General features: G+C 36.2%; 1 protein-coding gene across 2 annotated transcripts in view; it reads left to right on the forward strand.

The window, feature by feature from the left end:
* The window catches only part of Gask1b (golgi associated kinase 1B), a 59,852-nt gene that overhangs the window by 16,731 nt on the left and 25,906 nt on the right, over positions 1-17,215 (forward strand). For both annotated transcript variants that reach the window (XM_005330932.5, XM_013361013.4), the window contains exon 3: positions 9,151-9,365. In XM_005330932.5, coding sequence (XP_005330989.2) covers positions 9,151-9,365 — 215 coding nt within the window. The remainder of the gene's footprint in view (positions 1-9,150; positions 9,366-17,215) is intronic.

Genomic DNA, 17,215 nt, shown 5'->3' on the forward strand with positions numbered 1-17,215 from the left:
TTTCTTAAAATATTTGTTTGGGGGTATATAAACATGCTTAATTTTGAAAATTGGGATTGAAAGCATATTGTATTCTTTATCAGAGAGGCCCCAAGGCTATTTCTTTAGCAATCAAATTGAGCTGGTCTGCTTAATACTTGCATTCATCAGTGAACAAAGGTCTACTGAGCATCCATTCTCAGCAGCCTCTGCCGCAGTGAAATCTTGTTTGCTCACTACATACCTTCATGGACAAACTGCGGGAGCCAAGCAACCTTCTCTGCTGTGCCTCTGGAATTTGTCCCTTGATCTCACACATGGCTGGGAGAGAAGGGGCAATGAATGGTTGTCACAGTACCCACAGTGTAGAGAATGTTTGTGCCTTAACTCCACACAATTTGTTTTTTCTATACATCACATTTATCTTTATTACTTTAACATATATTTATTGAGCACCTGCTATGTCCCAGCCACTCTTCTAGTCACCAGGATTGCATAAATGAACAGAATAGTCAAGAATCCCCACCCTCATGGAACTGACAATAATGGGTGCTTAGAGAGTTCAATGGCCTGAGGGGAATCTTACTGTCACTGATTTCAGAATTTACTCAGTACATCTTGAGCTCAAGGACATGACCTCTATCAAAGAGGACTGACTCTGCTGCAGATCTGGCTTAGTCTAAAGACCAGGAGACTGCTTTATTGCCACAGAACTGTCATACTGTGCAGTAGGACTTCCTTCCTAAGTTAATGGGCAAATATTACATCATACTGTGCAGTAGGACTTCCTTTCTAAGTTAATGGGCAAATATTACAGTTTCAATCCAATTCTGTTGCAATCAATTTAAGGAATAATGGCATTTACTTCTATGTGTTAGTAGAAACCACTGTAGTTTCTAATTTATATATAGTTATGTAGTTAAAGGTGTTAACTCGCAATGTAGGCTCCCTGAGTTTGAATACTGATTCTGTCACTTCTACTTTGTGACCAGAAGCAAGTTACTTAACTTTGTACTTTTGTTTTCTTCATTGGTCTAATAGGGATGGTGATAATAACCCTCCTTAGATGTGTTGTGAGAATTGAGTTGGTATGTATAAAATATTTGTAACAGGGCCTAACACATATTCATAAGAGTTGCCTTTCATTTTCATTCAGTTTGAAGCTGATTTAGCTCTTTGTGATATGTTTCTTTAGGTTTTATTAGTTTATTTATCTAAATTGATGTTTACTTGCACTAAATAAATGGGCACCAAAATGTTTTATTTAAACAAAGTTCTTGGAATAATGAATAGCAATCTCTCAGTTGTTGAGTGCTAAGCACTTTACATTCATTATCTCATTTAATTTCACAACAGTCCCATACATCAGATATTCTTGTATAGATTTCTGGTAGGAAACCTGAGGCTTGAAGATTTATATATGACCTCCAAAGGCCCACAGGTGGTGCACAGTGGGGCTGCGCTACAGACCTGAGTTGGGGGGAGTCAGTAGTCTTACTCTTTTTCACTGTGCCTTACTGCCTCCCATTGTCCCTCACATCCAAGAATTGTACCTGTGGCCTTTCCCTGTTAATCAGACACCCAGATTACAACCTGGTTTCCCTCATTTCTGTAGTCTAATTCCTGAATATGTCTCTGATGTCTTTAACTCTTCTCTGATAGTGACCTTGGGTCAGGAGGTGAGGCAGGAGGGATGCTCCTACCTCTTTAATTTTCCTTGTTCTAAGTCTTATAGAATTATGGATGAACATGGGAATGAATAGTTGAGCACAAGCTGGACTGAATGAGGACACGGAAACATCTCTACATTCCTGGATAAGTTTTTCAATTTTTTTTCTCTAATCCTTCTCAATTTATTTACAGTAAGACCATTGAAGTCACAGATTTCCAGGATGTCACAACAACGAAATTTTTATTCTGGGTCAACTGGTCACTGCCAAGAACATTGTGGAGTTCTGAAAATTTTATTCATCCATTTATCAAATACTTTGAATGTTCTCTCTGGTTTAGATATTGCTCAGGACTTAGAGATGCAAAGATGACTAAGCAGTGGTGTCTGTTTTTACAGGGCTCCCAGCTTGGAAGACAAGAGACAGCTAAGCAAACCCACCATCCTAGAAGGGTATGATAAACTCCTCAATGGAGATATTTTTAGGAAGGCCTGCATGCCCAGAGAGCAAGCAAGATAATTTAACCTAGATTGTATAAATAGAATTTTGGAAGAGGTAATTGGCTCTTAAAGAACAATGTGGGTGGAGTATGAGATGTGACAGTGTAGGCAGAGGAGAGAGAATAGATTGGAAAACTTGTGAAGGAAGTATGCGTTCAAAACTGCAAATATTTCTGAAAAACTGGAAATTGAGGTTTGTGGGAATGAAGTGAGATAAATCTATGGTAAGTGGAGAGTGAGTTATGTTTTATTTTTATGTAAGGAGTACGAACTTCATCTTGCAGATGATGAGGAATCACTGAAGGGTTTGAAGAGGGGAGTGATGTAATTGGGCTTTGCATTGTAGAAGGTTGCTCTGGTCAGGAATTCATGGCTCCTTGAACTACAGTAATATGTACTAAATCCTGAAGGAATAAATCATTCTAATATACCCATGACTTTGTCTGCAAAGATTGCTTGTTTCTGTATTCTGGCATAGTCATCACATTGTCACCACCCGAAGTCAAATTTGATTCCTGTTTTTTTTTTTTTTTTTTTTTTAATGGAACATTGAGACAGGAAGAGTGTGGAAGTTTCCATTTATATAGCAGAAGTCTTTTGTAGCGGATGTCCAGGTCAGGCCTAGAAAGTTAGAAGTTCCTGCCCATTAGTCAAAAGTTCAGAACAAAGAAGGACACTCTGGTCAGGTGTGGTGGTGCAAGCCTGTAATCCCAGCGGGCTGGGGAGGTTGACACAGGAGAATGGCAAGTTCAAAGCCAAAGGAGAATCGCAAGTTCAAAGCCAGCCTCAGCAAAGGCGAGGTACTAAGCAACTAAATGAGACCCTGTCTCTAAATAAAATACAGAATAGGGGTGGCTCAGTGGTCGAGTGCCCCTGAATCCAATCCCTGGTTCCAAAATAAATAAATAAGTAAATAAATAGAAGGGCACTCTGTTTTTAAGGTAGAACTGATGGTTTAAGCATTTCACTGTTTCACTAGGTCGTCAAAAGAGCCTGCCCAGGTAGATTTGAAAGATACTTTTGTTTCATCTTGGGAAAATTAGTGCCTTTGTGGGGACCAGTAATAATACCAGGAATAGAATCAATGACTTGTGACTCCTTTCTTAACTCCACTCACCCCAAACCAACTCTCAGTTCTCTTTCAGCAAATGTTCTTCCCCTTATGAACCCTGGCTTCTGACCACATTCTTGAGACACAGCGTTTCTGGATCTCTTGGTTTAATCACAAGAGCTCCATCTTTAGTTCTTCACATTTCCTTCAAAACATTTGTTCACCTGGTGGACATCTGTGTGTACCTGTCTATTCCTATTCAACTCAAAGGCTTTGAACTTGACTGAGAGTAGGACCTTATAAGGCCACATTTTTAACACAGCTGTCTGAATTTTTTCTATCCCAAACCTGAGAACCAAACAGGCCCAGACAGGTAGCAAGGAATGCTTGTCTATCCTTACAAATCTATAATACCTAATGAATAAATGAATAATACCTAATAAATAAGTGAATTAACAATACATAAAATACTGAGAATATATAAAATTTCCATCTAATTTTCAAACTCACTCCTCACAAACCTTGCATTAGTCTTCTGCTCTCCCTCATACTTACTAATTTGCTTATGTTCACCAACCTCATGCCAAGAGATCTTACTCTGCTTGTTCATACTTCAGTCTAATACTTCTTTAATTGCCAAAATCCTATCATGGTTAATGTTTTAGTTAGAGATTTTTTTTTTTTTTTTTTGCTACAGTGACTGAAAGACCTAATAAGAATAATAAAGAGGAGAAAAAGCTTACTATGGCTCAGGTTTGAGAGGTTCAGTCCATGGATGTTTGACTCTATAGCTCTGGGCCTGCATGAGGCCATGAACAGAAGGTTATGGTGAAGCAGAGCAGCTAAAGATGGGGCTACAGGAAGCAGAAAGAGAGAGCTCCCCTCACCAGGGACAAAATATATACCCCCAAGGCATGCCCTAGTGACCTATTTCCTGTAGACACACCCTTCTTGTCTGCAGTTATCATCTGGTTAATCCATGTCAGTGGATTAATCTACTGATGAGGTTACAGCTGTTGTAATCTAATCATTTTTACCTCTGAAATTTCTTGCATTGTTTCAAAAATGAGCTTTTGGGGGACACAACATATTCAAACCATAATATAACAAACATAGTAGAAAAGGAGAGCTGATCCCTTAAGGGATCCCTTAACACTTAGATGCCTGCCACAGTATCGTGAGGGTTGATTCAATGTTAATAATTGCCTTTTCCAAAAGGAGACCTGTAGCATGAAAAATGTCCCTCAAAGCATTGTTGATAGTTGTGATGGAGCCCAACAGAATTTGTTTCCTATAGCAAAGATGCTCCTCATTTTGTCTAGTCTTTGTTTTCTTTAATGAGTTTTAGAAAGTTGTTTTCAGAGAAGGTGAACCATCTGAGCTGGAACGTCACTTCCTTTACATCTTGGTCAGGGGAAGTCTTGGAAATTGGTCCATACAATAAAAAGGACTTTTGATTTCAGAGCTCAGTAAATTTTTACTTATTTTTTCAAAGTAACAAATACTGATAGACATTTAGCCCTCTGCCCAACATGCTTAGCATTCACCTATAGTGCAACGAAACCAGTCAGCCAGTGTTCAAAGTGAAGGGCATTTAATAAATCTAGACAAAGAAGATTGTGCAAAGCATTTATTCTTGGTTAATTTTCATGTTCATCTTTTCAGAAGGATGTCTTCTTTGTGCTTTTGAATAGAAACATGACTTGAGAGAACATCAAAATTCAAGGGAAATATTCAGATATCGGATAAAAGTTTTACTTGCAAATCTCATTTTTTAAGACAGCTGTGTAACCTTTAATTCACATGAGCACTCACGTATCTTTTAAAACCTGCTTTCTCACCAAACTGACAGTTAGAATTTTATCTCTTCACTGTTAAAATTTCTCCAGAGAGTACAGTACTGCATCATTTTGACAAACCCGAATGTGAAGAGATGAATGGTCCTTATTCCCCAAACACTTCAGGGCAAGTTGCTTTAACCAGATACCTGTTTTCAGAGGTGATTTTTCTGTCATCAGTTTAAATCTATCAAAGTTCATTTAATTCTTTTAAATGCCATATTTCATATAAAGTGGAGTTCTCCTCACAGTAGTGAGTACTTCTCTGAGATCCTGAGCCATTCTGACTACTACTATTCCCTGCAAAGGCCACACACTCTCTCACACATAGCAAGAAGACCTGGGAATGAATGTGAAAAAGAACCTCATCATCTTGGATTCAAAAGTCTGCACATTGCTGTTCTCTCCACGTTCTTCATATGCTTTGGAAATCCCCTTTCCTGAGGTGCACGGATTCCTGCCAGGCCAGGAAAGAATGTCTTTATGTGGTCGTCAGCATTCAAAATATTTTGCTGAGGGGACATGGATGGTTATAGAGAAAAACCACAGGATATTAATTGAAAAGCAGTTATTCTTTCAGTTGAACATCAGCTTTGGCAGTTTGAGAACAATTTTTAATTGCTAGTACAAAAACTGTACCACTCAAAGGATCTAATGAAGGCTGGGTGTGTAGCTTAGAAATAGAATGCTTGCCTATGTGCATAAGGCCCTGGGTTTGATCTCCAGCACCCACTTTTCCCCCCAAAAGAAATTTGCTGTTCTAAAGTAGAGAAATGGTAAAGGAACCATAGTAAACTCATGTCTAGCAGGGAATGTAGGCTAAAGATGGCCTAGTCTGTATTTTTATTTTATGAATTAAGAGTGGTTTCTGTAATTTTAAATGATTGAAACATATCAAGAAAGTAACATTACTATGACACTTGAAAACCATATGAACTTTCAGTTTCAGTGTTCATAATAAAATTTTATAATTCCAAATGGTATTTTTTTCTTTGCATATATTTTGTTTCTTTTCCTTGGTAGAAATGTACACTCCATGAAAGCAAATATGTATTGACATTTATCTTATTTATGCATTTAAATTTGGGTTTTAGAACACTGATGGAGAAAATACTCAAGAAGCAATAAAGATCAGTTGAAGACTGATGCATTATATGACTGTATAATGTATGTATGTGGTAATAATCACCACAGGATATTTCTGGGGATGCATTTATGTTAGGCACCAGGTTGAAAGCTTTATGTATTCTTTTTTATGTTTTTCTTCTTATTTGATACATAAAACATAAAAATTATACATATTAATAATAACCATGTAGTGTTTTGATACATTTGTACATGACAAAATGTTCAAACCAGGTAAAATGTATCTATCATATCTGCCTTTGCACAGCTGGTTGACTATAGGTAACAATTATATACTTCAACAAGTTAGAACAAAAGAATTCTGAATGTTTCCACCATGAAGAAATGAAAAAAAAAAGTTAGAGGAGAGAATTTTAAATGCATGAACTCATTTAATTTCAACAAATCAGTTATCAGCCCCATTTTACAGAAGAAGGGAGCAAGGGTTAGAGGAATTATATAACTCATTTGATGTGACAAATCTAAGTAACCATAATTCAAAAAGTCTGTTGGTTTCCAGAATTTGAGCTCCAATCATAAGCTATTCCTTTTTCTTAAATTTCTAAAAGCTTTTTACATATTCAGGTGAAAAAGAAAAAGATAGGAAAATACTGGAGGTAAATATACACATAATAGAACCAATTACTGGGTTGTAGATGGTTTTGGTTTTCTTAGCTGTACATTTTTATGTTTTTCCACATTTCCTAAAATGAGGGTATTTATGTTTAGTTACTTTTACAATAAAAACTGGATATTTCTAAAGGGAGAAAAAGCCAAGGCTTAAACTGTTTATGCAGAGCATTTCCTGTTCAGCTGAGGGTCTTGTGTGAATTGCTCAGGAAACTCTGTGATCCTGTCTGTCCTGTGTATTGATCTGTGTTGTTGAAGTTCAGTATTGGGTTTCAATTCCTTTTGAGTACTTCCTAGCCCCTAGAATAGAAAGCACTTTTGGAGTATAACTTTGGTGGAAAGACACTGATGGAACTTCTTGGTAATTATTTATCTATCCGTGCTGGGGATCACAGAAGGGTTAGAGAAACTTTTTTTTTTTTTTTTCATTGCTAAACTGTATAAAGAATGAGAAGCCTTATTGAAGTCATCATAAACAAGAAAGACCATCATGGGGCACACTGAATAAATACTTTAGGCTTCAAACCAGTAATGTCATTCCCAAGGCCCTGTTTTAGCCAAATAAAGTCACAGAGATGGAGTTGAGAGGGTAGGGCTCTACCACTGTGTCCTAGCCCCCACCCCCACTCACTGGTTCTCATCTTCAGACATCCCAAGCACAAGTCTTGGAAAGCTGAGTTGTGTTTTCTATTCATATTTAGTCACAGTGATCCAGACCTGTCTGCAACCACACGCTGTGGGCTGATTTCACCTGGAATTTATTCTTTCTCCCTTTTCACTGGCACGGTATTTGAGGTCCACGTATTTAACATGATTTCATATAAGAAAACAATTAGATCCCAGAAGCTCTGAATCACTTAATCAGGTACAAAGACATAGAAAGGAGAAAAAAGAATCTTATAAGTGAAATTCCCTAGTGATGGCTCATGTTTCTTTCTCTGTTTTCTCTTAATTGTGTGTTGGCATATTTTGTGCAATTCAAGGGATGTTTCACATGCCCTGGCCTCAATTGCAAAGTGAAGGGAGAGCAAACTTCCTTTTAAATAAAGCTGGAATGCAGGTGATTAGAACGATTAAGTGAATGCAATTAAAATTATGGAGGGTAGTATGGCCCCTAATGCAAGAATGGTTAGTGAACAAGACTGTTTCTTGTAGATAAGAATGTCAGAATAAGGCCCAAAGGTGGCGAATTAAAAGTTTCTAGCAAACAATGAATGAAGTTATAGGTTGAGAACATCTGAGGCTATTTAAAAGGGCTTTTAAAAATTCCTGGGGCATGTCTGGACATTCCAGTCACAATTTCAGACACCTCTGTTGTTCAGACCTGTTAAGTATGCTTTTTCAGTTCTTTGTAACTCAGTTTTTTTTTTTCTTCCAAGAGCATCATACTGATTTTTGAGTTGTAAGCAGAGCTGTTCAACTCCATCTCTTTGTGACTTTATTTAGCAGAAATGGGGCCTTGGGAATGATGTTATTGTTTTAAGACTGAAGTGTTGTTCAGTGTGACCCATCATGGTCTTTCTTGTTTATGATGACTTAACTGGGGCTTATCATTCTTTATACAGTTTAGCTGTGAAAGAGATTGCATCTCTTCTATGAGGAATGAGTGAGCCTGACACAATTTGACACATTTGAGAAAAAATCGTGTGTGTGTATACACATGAAAAAAATGACATTTAAAAAAATATACTTTATGAGATTATGTGTGGATAAATGATCCATTACCCAGAGCACCATCTGGCTTACACTATTTCTATCAGAAAAGAATAAAAAATAAATAAAATTCTTGCTTCTTTTTTTTTTTTTTCCTTCTCTGGAGATTATAGTGATTGGTGTGGACCATACAATTTCACTTGGAAATTTTTGACTTCTAAAAATTCTTTTTCTTCCACAAAAAAAATTCTTTTTTTGTGGCCTCAGAAAAATCAGACAGTTGTTATTACAAATAGAGAACAGCTCCACTCAGACATTGAATAGACAATTATAAATGTCTGGATTCTTTCCTTTTCTGTGGTGGCTGCTTTTAGATGTGGAATAAAACCACATTAGCCAGAGGACGTTGTTATTGGTGGTTAGTGACCTATTCCTGCCACATCTATAAAATATCTTGTTTAAAAATTTTTTTTCATTGTCTAACAATAATTTTCCACTTTGTAAGATTTGTAATAGGAAGCATCATTGCGGTATAAAAAATATTGAAATTTTAGAAGACAAAGGGACCATAAAATATGATGAATCAATCTCTTGCATTGGACAGGTGAGAGAGTGAGGCAGTGTGAGGGAATATCCTGCCCCAAGGGCAGCCACAGAGTCGATAACAGAATGCTGAAAGTGTATTTGTCCATCTGATTCCACAGATGGCCGTCCATGTCCTATCACTCTCTGGGACTCATCTTTATCTCCAGCAAGTAATGATACCCATTCTTCAGTCAAGCTCACCTGGGGAACTTATCAGCAGTTGCTGAAACAGAAATGCTGGCTGAATGGCCGGGTACCCAAACCTGAATGGGGCTGCACTGAAATCCATCACCATGAGTGGTCTAAGATGGCGCTCTTTGATTTTTTGCTACAGGTAAGTTTATCAAGCCAGCGATTGGTTATCTAAGACTGACACTTAGTTATATATAAGCCTGACCCTAAGAAATTTTCAGTGCCAGGAGTTTTTATGAAGCCAGAGCTTCAGTTCTATAATGCTGTATTTGGCGAGTGTAGTATGCCCATTATGAAATCTTACATTCTTTTGGGACATAATCATAAATGTGCCTTGGTCTTTTTATGAGTTTGTGAAGAGGCAATTTACTGATCATCCTGCAATAGTCATGCTCATCATAGCTACAATTTATAAGACTATAGGGAGTAGTCTTATCCATTTGGAAGGTGAGTAAACTGATGTTTGGTGCCATTCATTACCTCATCTAAGTTCTCACAAGTACAGAAAGCTAGAGCTGGGATTCCCTGGGACCTGTTGGTGGTATCAGTTTATCTGCTTTCCATCATCCCACACTGTGTTTCAGCAGCCATCTAGCTTACAACCACCTGTTCCCTTATTTTCTTTTCAATATTATTTTTTTGGAAATATTTTATTAATATTTGACATTGGAAAATGATAAATGTTGACCGTCTATTTAACTGGGTGACTCTTCACATATAATATGTTACTTGTAACTATTCTCTGTTTCGATGAAGATTTCATGACTCTCTCTCTACTCCCTCATTTTGATTACTGTCTTTCCCTTCTCCTAGTTTTTAAAAACTGGTTTTTCTGTTGTTGTTCTGTTAATGAGTATCCCTGGAAATTTAGGACTGTAGGACATTTGCAAAACATTCTCCTTCTGATAGTTCAGTGTGTGTGTGTGTGTGTGTGTGTGTGTGTGTGTAAAAGGAAGGGATACAGAGGACCAAAACTTAAGGAGAAAGCTAGCATAGTGCAGAGTCTAGGAAATAGGAACTTTGATGAAGGAGAGAAGGACCTCTGGAGTCAGTGTTGCAGAGTGACCCATGAGAAGTGAGCTGGGAAGCAGGTGAGGAGGCAGCCAGTGGTCACCAAATACTTTCCCCTTGAAGAGCAATTGGAGACCAAGTGTGAGGCTTAGACTGGTTTTAAATATTTCACATGAATCATCTCATTTTTCTATTTTATTAACATATTAGCTCGGTGATCTAGTATCTTCTCTCCTTTTTACATGTAGGGAAACTGAGGCATAAGTTATTATCAAGAACTATGAAGAGTGGGGTTTTATTTGGTTTGCAGGTTAACAGCCTACCATAGCCTACCACAACTTAATAGATGGTATCCTGGGTTGGAAACGCATGACTTTATTACTCATGACACAGTGAGTGGTATGAGCCTTATGCTTCCTTGCCCTTCTAGTTCCATGGGGATGATGCAGAATGGTTGTGGTGAGTGTTTCATATAACGTGTTTGTGTCAGTGATGAGGAATCTGAAGCAGAAATGCCACAGAGAAATACCTTTCAGTAGTTACCTAACTTGTTTTGTGTTATATAACCAGGAATATCCTAAATAAGATCTCAGCAAGTCTAGCTAACTTTAGATTATGTATTCACCTTCATTGCATAATAATTACTAAATTATCCTTGGGTTAATGAAACAAATTGGTATGATAAAATATAATAACAATAAAATGTGGTACAAATGAAGAGACTGAGGGTTAAGTAGGTAAACAAACTGACTCTGAGGTCAGATATTTGGGGAAGAAGTTAGCATAAATGTTACAGTTCCTGAAAATGATGACTGGAGGTATAAAGGAGAAGAAGTCCATGAATCAAGTAGCAAAGTCTATGGAAAGTAATGGCCTTGAAGTTTGAAACTGATGAACATAAGAACTAACCTATAATGAATAGATAGCAAACTCTGGCTGAAATACTTTAATGACATGTGTTTTTATTCTGAGACCCTCAATTAAATCTATCCTACTGCCTTCATAATTCTCCTTTCTATCAGAGGAAATTATTACTCAACCAATAAAATATATTTATGCAATGTTTACTATGCATAATAAGGGCCAGGGGTGTAGAACATTAACCAAAGTCAAATATGATGATTATTCTCTCTACCACACTCCAGGGTTTTTAAAAAAGTATTCAGTTGGGAAAATATAATATATGAATCAAATGATAGCTCCATTTAAGAATGATTGGCTGCATATAAGTTTTAATTGTCCTGAGGTCAAAAGGGGAAAAATACTTTGCCATCAAATAGCTAGTGAAGAAGAGGAATTAGAGTAGGATCACAGGGCTCTCATAGATAGAATAGGGAAAGCAAGAGGGAGAATATAGGATTGGTGATGCCCATTTAGTGTTTAAGACATTCTAAATATAACATTTGAGGTGGAGAGTTGCTTAAGGGAGCAACAGTGCTTCCTGCCTCAAAGGCTTATGATGGAACATGAAGGAAGAGACCTATTTTCACAAGATGGGTGTTTACCTGGTCATTCTTCTGTTCATTACATGGACTGTGCAGGAATAAATTCCAGGTAATCTCATGGATAGATATGGGCATGTGAAATCACTATGATGAATTTTTAACAAAGAAAAATATTTCAAATCTCTTGAAATAATACTACTAATAATCTAATATTCATAGAACGTTTGCTATGTGCCAGGCACTCTCATAGGCACTTAGATTCTAAACACTAAAATGATAACATGTAGGATCCTTCTATCCACCCTATGATATTAGTACTATCATTGTTAATATTATAAAGTTGTAGAACCTGAGGCAAAAAAGAAATAGGTAATCTGATCAGGGTTACACAGGTAATGTGCAGTAGTCGTAGAACTTTGGCTTAAGAATCGAACTCCCTTGTGCATGTATGAATATGTAAAAATGAATCCTATTCTTATGTGTAATTATAATGCACCAGTAAAAAAAAAAAGAAAAGAAAAACTAAAACAAAACAAGAATCAAGCTCCCAAGCAATGCTGCCCTTTGTTCATTTCACGGGGGAATAATAACTTTATCATTGAATTTTCCAAGTCAAAAACTTTGGAATCTTGGGCATTATGTAAAATTGTGGATGTGTAACCGACGTGATTCTGCAATCTGCATTTGGGGTAAAATTGGGAGTTCATAACCCACTTCAATCTAATGTATGAAATATGATATGTCAAGAGCTTTGTAATGTTGTGAACAACCAATAAAAAAATAAAAAATTAAAAAAAAAACAACAAACAAACTTTGGAATCATATAGGTAGTCCTGTGATACCCCTTCATCTATTTGGTGACCAAAGTCTTGATATCTCTTACCTCCTTTTGTTGTGGGGCAGGTCACTCAGAAAACACACCAAGTCCCAGTCTTTATTTAGCCTGCCAGCTGGTGACTGCCCCCTACAAGATCCATAACTGTCTCTGCAAGGAATGGCCCAGAGCCTGAACATTTTAGGATATTTACTGACAAAAACCACATCTGGGTTGACGTAGCTGCAAGCAAACAGGTACAGAAACTGAATTGGGCAGTTAGCAAGACAATGCAATGGGTACCTTGATATTTCCCATGGGACTTTCCAGGTTGACATAGCAGCAAGCAAGCAGAAGAGAAGTGGGTTAAAATGACCCAGTTCAGTACAAGTTAGAGAATGGTTACTAACATCTAGACAATCAATCTCTGACAAGGTACATTGCCCAAGAAAAATGGAAACCAAAGAGAACAGTTTTACAGTGTATAAGAATTGCTCTTTTGTGTTGCCAAGTATGTTATGCTAGGTAACTATTAATGGATAAAGAGGTGGGGCTTTCCCAAGGGAGAAACATTTCTTACATGATATGGAGTCTCAGGGTAAAATGGAGTCTGTTTGGTCATTGCCCATATAGCCTGGCCCATAACACTTTTATGTTTAGATATGCTCCTGTCTTATTTTATGTGTTGCCCTTTCTTACCTGGATGACTCCCTCCAATTCACTCAAACTGGGAGCATTTTCTAATTCCATGAGTAAGGTATGAAAGTGCCTGTTTCCCTCTTTTTTTGCCAACTCAGGGAAGTGGAAGGAAAATTAATGTTTTTGTTAATCTTATGGACCAGGGGTTTGAGGTCTTGTTTATAAACTTTTAGTTTTTCATGATGAGTGAGATTGAGAATATCATTTTTCAAATACGTATTTTGTTTTCAGTGAACTGTTGGTTCAAACCATTGCCATTTTTATTTCATTTTATAACTTTTTCTTATTGTTTAACAAAAAGGTTTTATATCTTATGAAAATCAGCCTTGATAGTCCTATAGGTCTTCAGGAGTCTGCTTTTTGTCACTATAACAAATACTTGAAAAAAATCAACTTATGAAGAGATAAAGTTGATTTTGGCTGACAGTTTTACAGATTCCAGTCTATGATTGATGGGCCCTGTTGTGTTGGGCCTTTAGTGAGGCAGCACATTATGGGAGAAATGAGTGGTAGAACTTGTCTCATGGCTAAGAAGTTAAAGAGAAAGAGGAAGAGCCTGGGGTACCTAATCCCTTTGGATTCACATACCCAGTGACTTGAAGACCTCCCACTAGGCCCCACCTTTTAAAGGTTCTACCTTCTCCAAGTAGCACCACCCTGGAGACCAAGACTTTAACATATGGGCCTTTAGCCCGTATTCCAGATCCAAACTCTAGTGATACCCCAGAAATAATTTTTCTTAATTTGTTGTTTATCTTTTGACTCATAGATTTTACTCCAAGGTGTTGCACCATTATATAAGACCACATCTTATTTGTATTTGTTTTGCCTCTATATTTAGCATTATAAAATGTTCATAGAAATATACTAATTGAAAAAGTTTATTGGAAAAATGAGTGCATCAACAAATAGGTCATTTTTCATGGTTTCATAGTACATAGTTATTTTTTTTTTTTTTTTACAAAATACTCTGTCTCATCACTGACACTGATATTCAGGAATGTATTGGGTGGATTTTGTGAACAATCTTAGACAAATTATCCTCATAGCAAAGTAAAATCACTTCCTCTGTGATACTCGAAAGGGCTGGGGAATACAGAACCCAGTTGTTACTTTTCTGTATACAGCATTCTTTTTGTTTCACCCAATTAATGAATCTACATTCACAAAGGCTATGCATGCCATTTACTGGCTCTGTAAAATGTGAGAGACAAGTAGTCTTTTATTCTTGAAGCTTGGGGGGTATGAACTGCATAGATTAAAATTCTCCACTGTTAGGAAGACAAACAGAAGGATTCTAGAGAATGTTTGAGTTTCTAAGATTTGGTCAAATTTCTCAAGATTATATAAATTGACAGGAACAAATTTGAGATGAAGACAATTGTATTTTGATCTAAGGGACATTGTAGTATGATAGTTAATGTAGACTCTGGAGCTGGTCTATAAGTTTGAATCCTGAGTCTGTGCTAGTAATTCCTTACTTGAGAAGTTGCTGTAACTTCTTTCTGCCTTGGTTTCCTCATCTGTAAAAATAGGATGGTTATAATGCATATATACAAGGTTATTGGGAGGATTAAATACTTTTTTTTTTTACACATAAAGCATTTAGAATAATGCTTGGTACATAAGGTTGCAAATAAATTTTAACATTTCTTAAGCAAATTGGTCATCCAGAAACAAGAGTAGCAGTAAATAAAAATTAAATAAACTATTACTTTAATTTTGTAAATTGTAAGTCATTCCCAAATAATTTCATTTTTTAATTCTCTTATGGTCTTTTATACTTATATGATAGGTCTAAGTCCATTAAGATTTAATTATATTTGACTAGTTTGTCTTTTCCAGTAAGCTGTGAATTTCTCAAAGGTAAGGCCCTGTCTTATTCAACTTTGTAACATTTCTGTTAGCAGTAGAAAGTCTGAAAATGTCATAAGTACTCAGGGCATTATTTTTTGATCAAAAAATTTACCTAGTTATATTAAAATATTAAACCCCAGATGCCAGATATGAAATATTAAAAACTGAAGAAATAAAAGTATACTTGTAATATAGGAGTAAGTAATTTTTGTTAAAAGGAGAGAATTAGAATATTAGAAAATAAAAGACTGAAATGAATAGACATTGTTTTTACTATTTAATGGAGTAAGTAAAATATAAGTAAATGTACTTATATTTTCCAAGAATACATTATTATTCAATGAGAAATTAATGGCTGTTCACAGAGGGGATAACAAATCCATATCTTGGAAAATATTTGCTTCTACCATCAGCAAAGAGAATTACATAGTTCTTTCCACTTGAATTTAATAAACTCTTTTAGGTTCTTATTGTTCTAGATACTGAGTAGTTTTACTTCTGGTGATAAAAATACGAATGAGACCATCTCTCTGCCTTCAAGAGTTATACAATCTAGGTATAAGAGACAAATAATGACACACTATATCAAGCACCATAATTAAGTCTAAAATTTTGCAGAAAGAAATAAGGTGCTGTCAATTCTTGTGGAATTAGAGGTTAGAGAATGTGAACTGAGAATATAACACTTATGACACTTAGCGTGAAAATGAAAGAACACATGGAAATTATGTGAGTCCAAGGGACAGGAAAAGATTTTAAGAGAGAAGGATCCTAGCAAAGGGCTAAAAGTGTGAAAAAGTTCATTGAATGGGGAAAAAAAACCCAAAAAAACGATGTTTACAGAAACTTCCTGTTTCCAAAAGGTAGTTTTGTCTCAGATGGTTGTGAGTAATAAACTTATGTTCATATATTCAGCAAGAAACCACAATATGAACTGGTATGCCTTGTCCCCTAGAGTGGTCTCTTTTCTGTTACCTCTACCTTTCTTTTAACATGGCTTGTAAAGATTATTTCCTGAATCTAATGAATTTGATTAAGGAGTGTTAATCTTTGACCTCTTCCCTTCTCCTTTGATCCTATGGGTTATTTTTCTCATTTAATACTATGATAAAAATAAAAGTTAAGATTTCAACCAACTCTTTTTTAAATATGAGGAAATATTATTTTTTTCCTAAAAGGATATTTGTTTCTTTAGGAACATTCTATATGTTAGTTAAAGAAAAATTCTGATTATGGCCTTCTTGGTACATTATGAAATTCTCCCAAGCAACCCTCCCTTTCTCCCTTCTGCTTCATGATAAGAGTCTCACTTCTAGCTTTCAAAAGCCAGTGAAGAAAAACACAGCCAGGGGCTCTGTCAGCAAGAGGCATACTGCTTCAGAGTCTTGGACATTGGTATTTCAAATAGTTGGGTCAGTCTTATTGTTTCACAGAACTAGAATATTGCCAATCTAGATGACCTCCAGCTATGTACTTATTGATCAATCCAAGAAAGAAACTGATATCATTGCTCATTTATTTCCTAGTGAACAATGAGAGATGAGGTAGTCAGATAATTTCTTGACTCCGAGTATCGAAGAGATTCTGGATTTAGCTTTGGCAATATTGGTCAGCATGATGAAATGGCTGGGATCCGATGAGCAAAGATTACTGAGGATCAGAGGGTTTAGAGAATGAAATATTTCTGCTTTTTATTTTTTTGTTGAGATATCTTCCCAATTTCTTTGTGTGGAGAGAATCAGAGAATCTAGTGGTTTGCTTGGTTACAGGGAGTTTTTTACTAAGGTAAAGGATCTGGGGACTGTGTGATTCTAGACATCACAAATGATAAACTTAAAACTTTGCAGGTGTGGCCATGCTAAGCACTGAAATGTATTTTATATGTTATAGAATTTTCATTGTATACAACAAACTTTGTCCTTTGTCATAAGTGAAATTGAACATCATTTCAATATTGATGATGCTAGTTAATAAGATCAAGTTATTTCATCTAAAAAGGCCTAAGAAGACTTTTAAAATTATGACACCATCATTTCATTCTTCTGAGTATTGCTTACAATAACTGAGCAAATTGGCCAAAAACTTTGATATTTATTGGGTACTAGAATGTGTTTCTTGCTTTTTATGTTTAAGTATATAGAGATAAGGAAGTGATGGAGAAGAAGT

Source organism: Ictidomys tridecemlineatus, chromosome 9 (genome assembly GCF_052094955.1).
Source record: "Ictidomys tridecemlineatus isolate mIctTri1 chromosome 9, mIctTri1.hap1, whole genome shotgun sequence".
NCBI lineage: Eukaryota > Metazoa > Chordata > Mammalia > Rodentia > Sciuridae > Ictidomys > Ictidomys tridecemlineatus.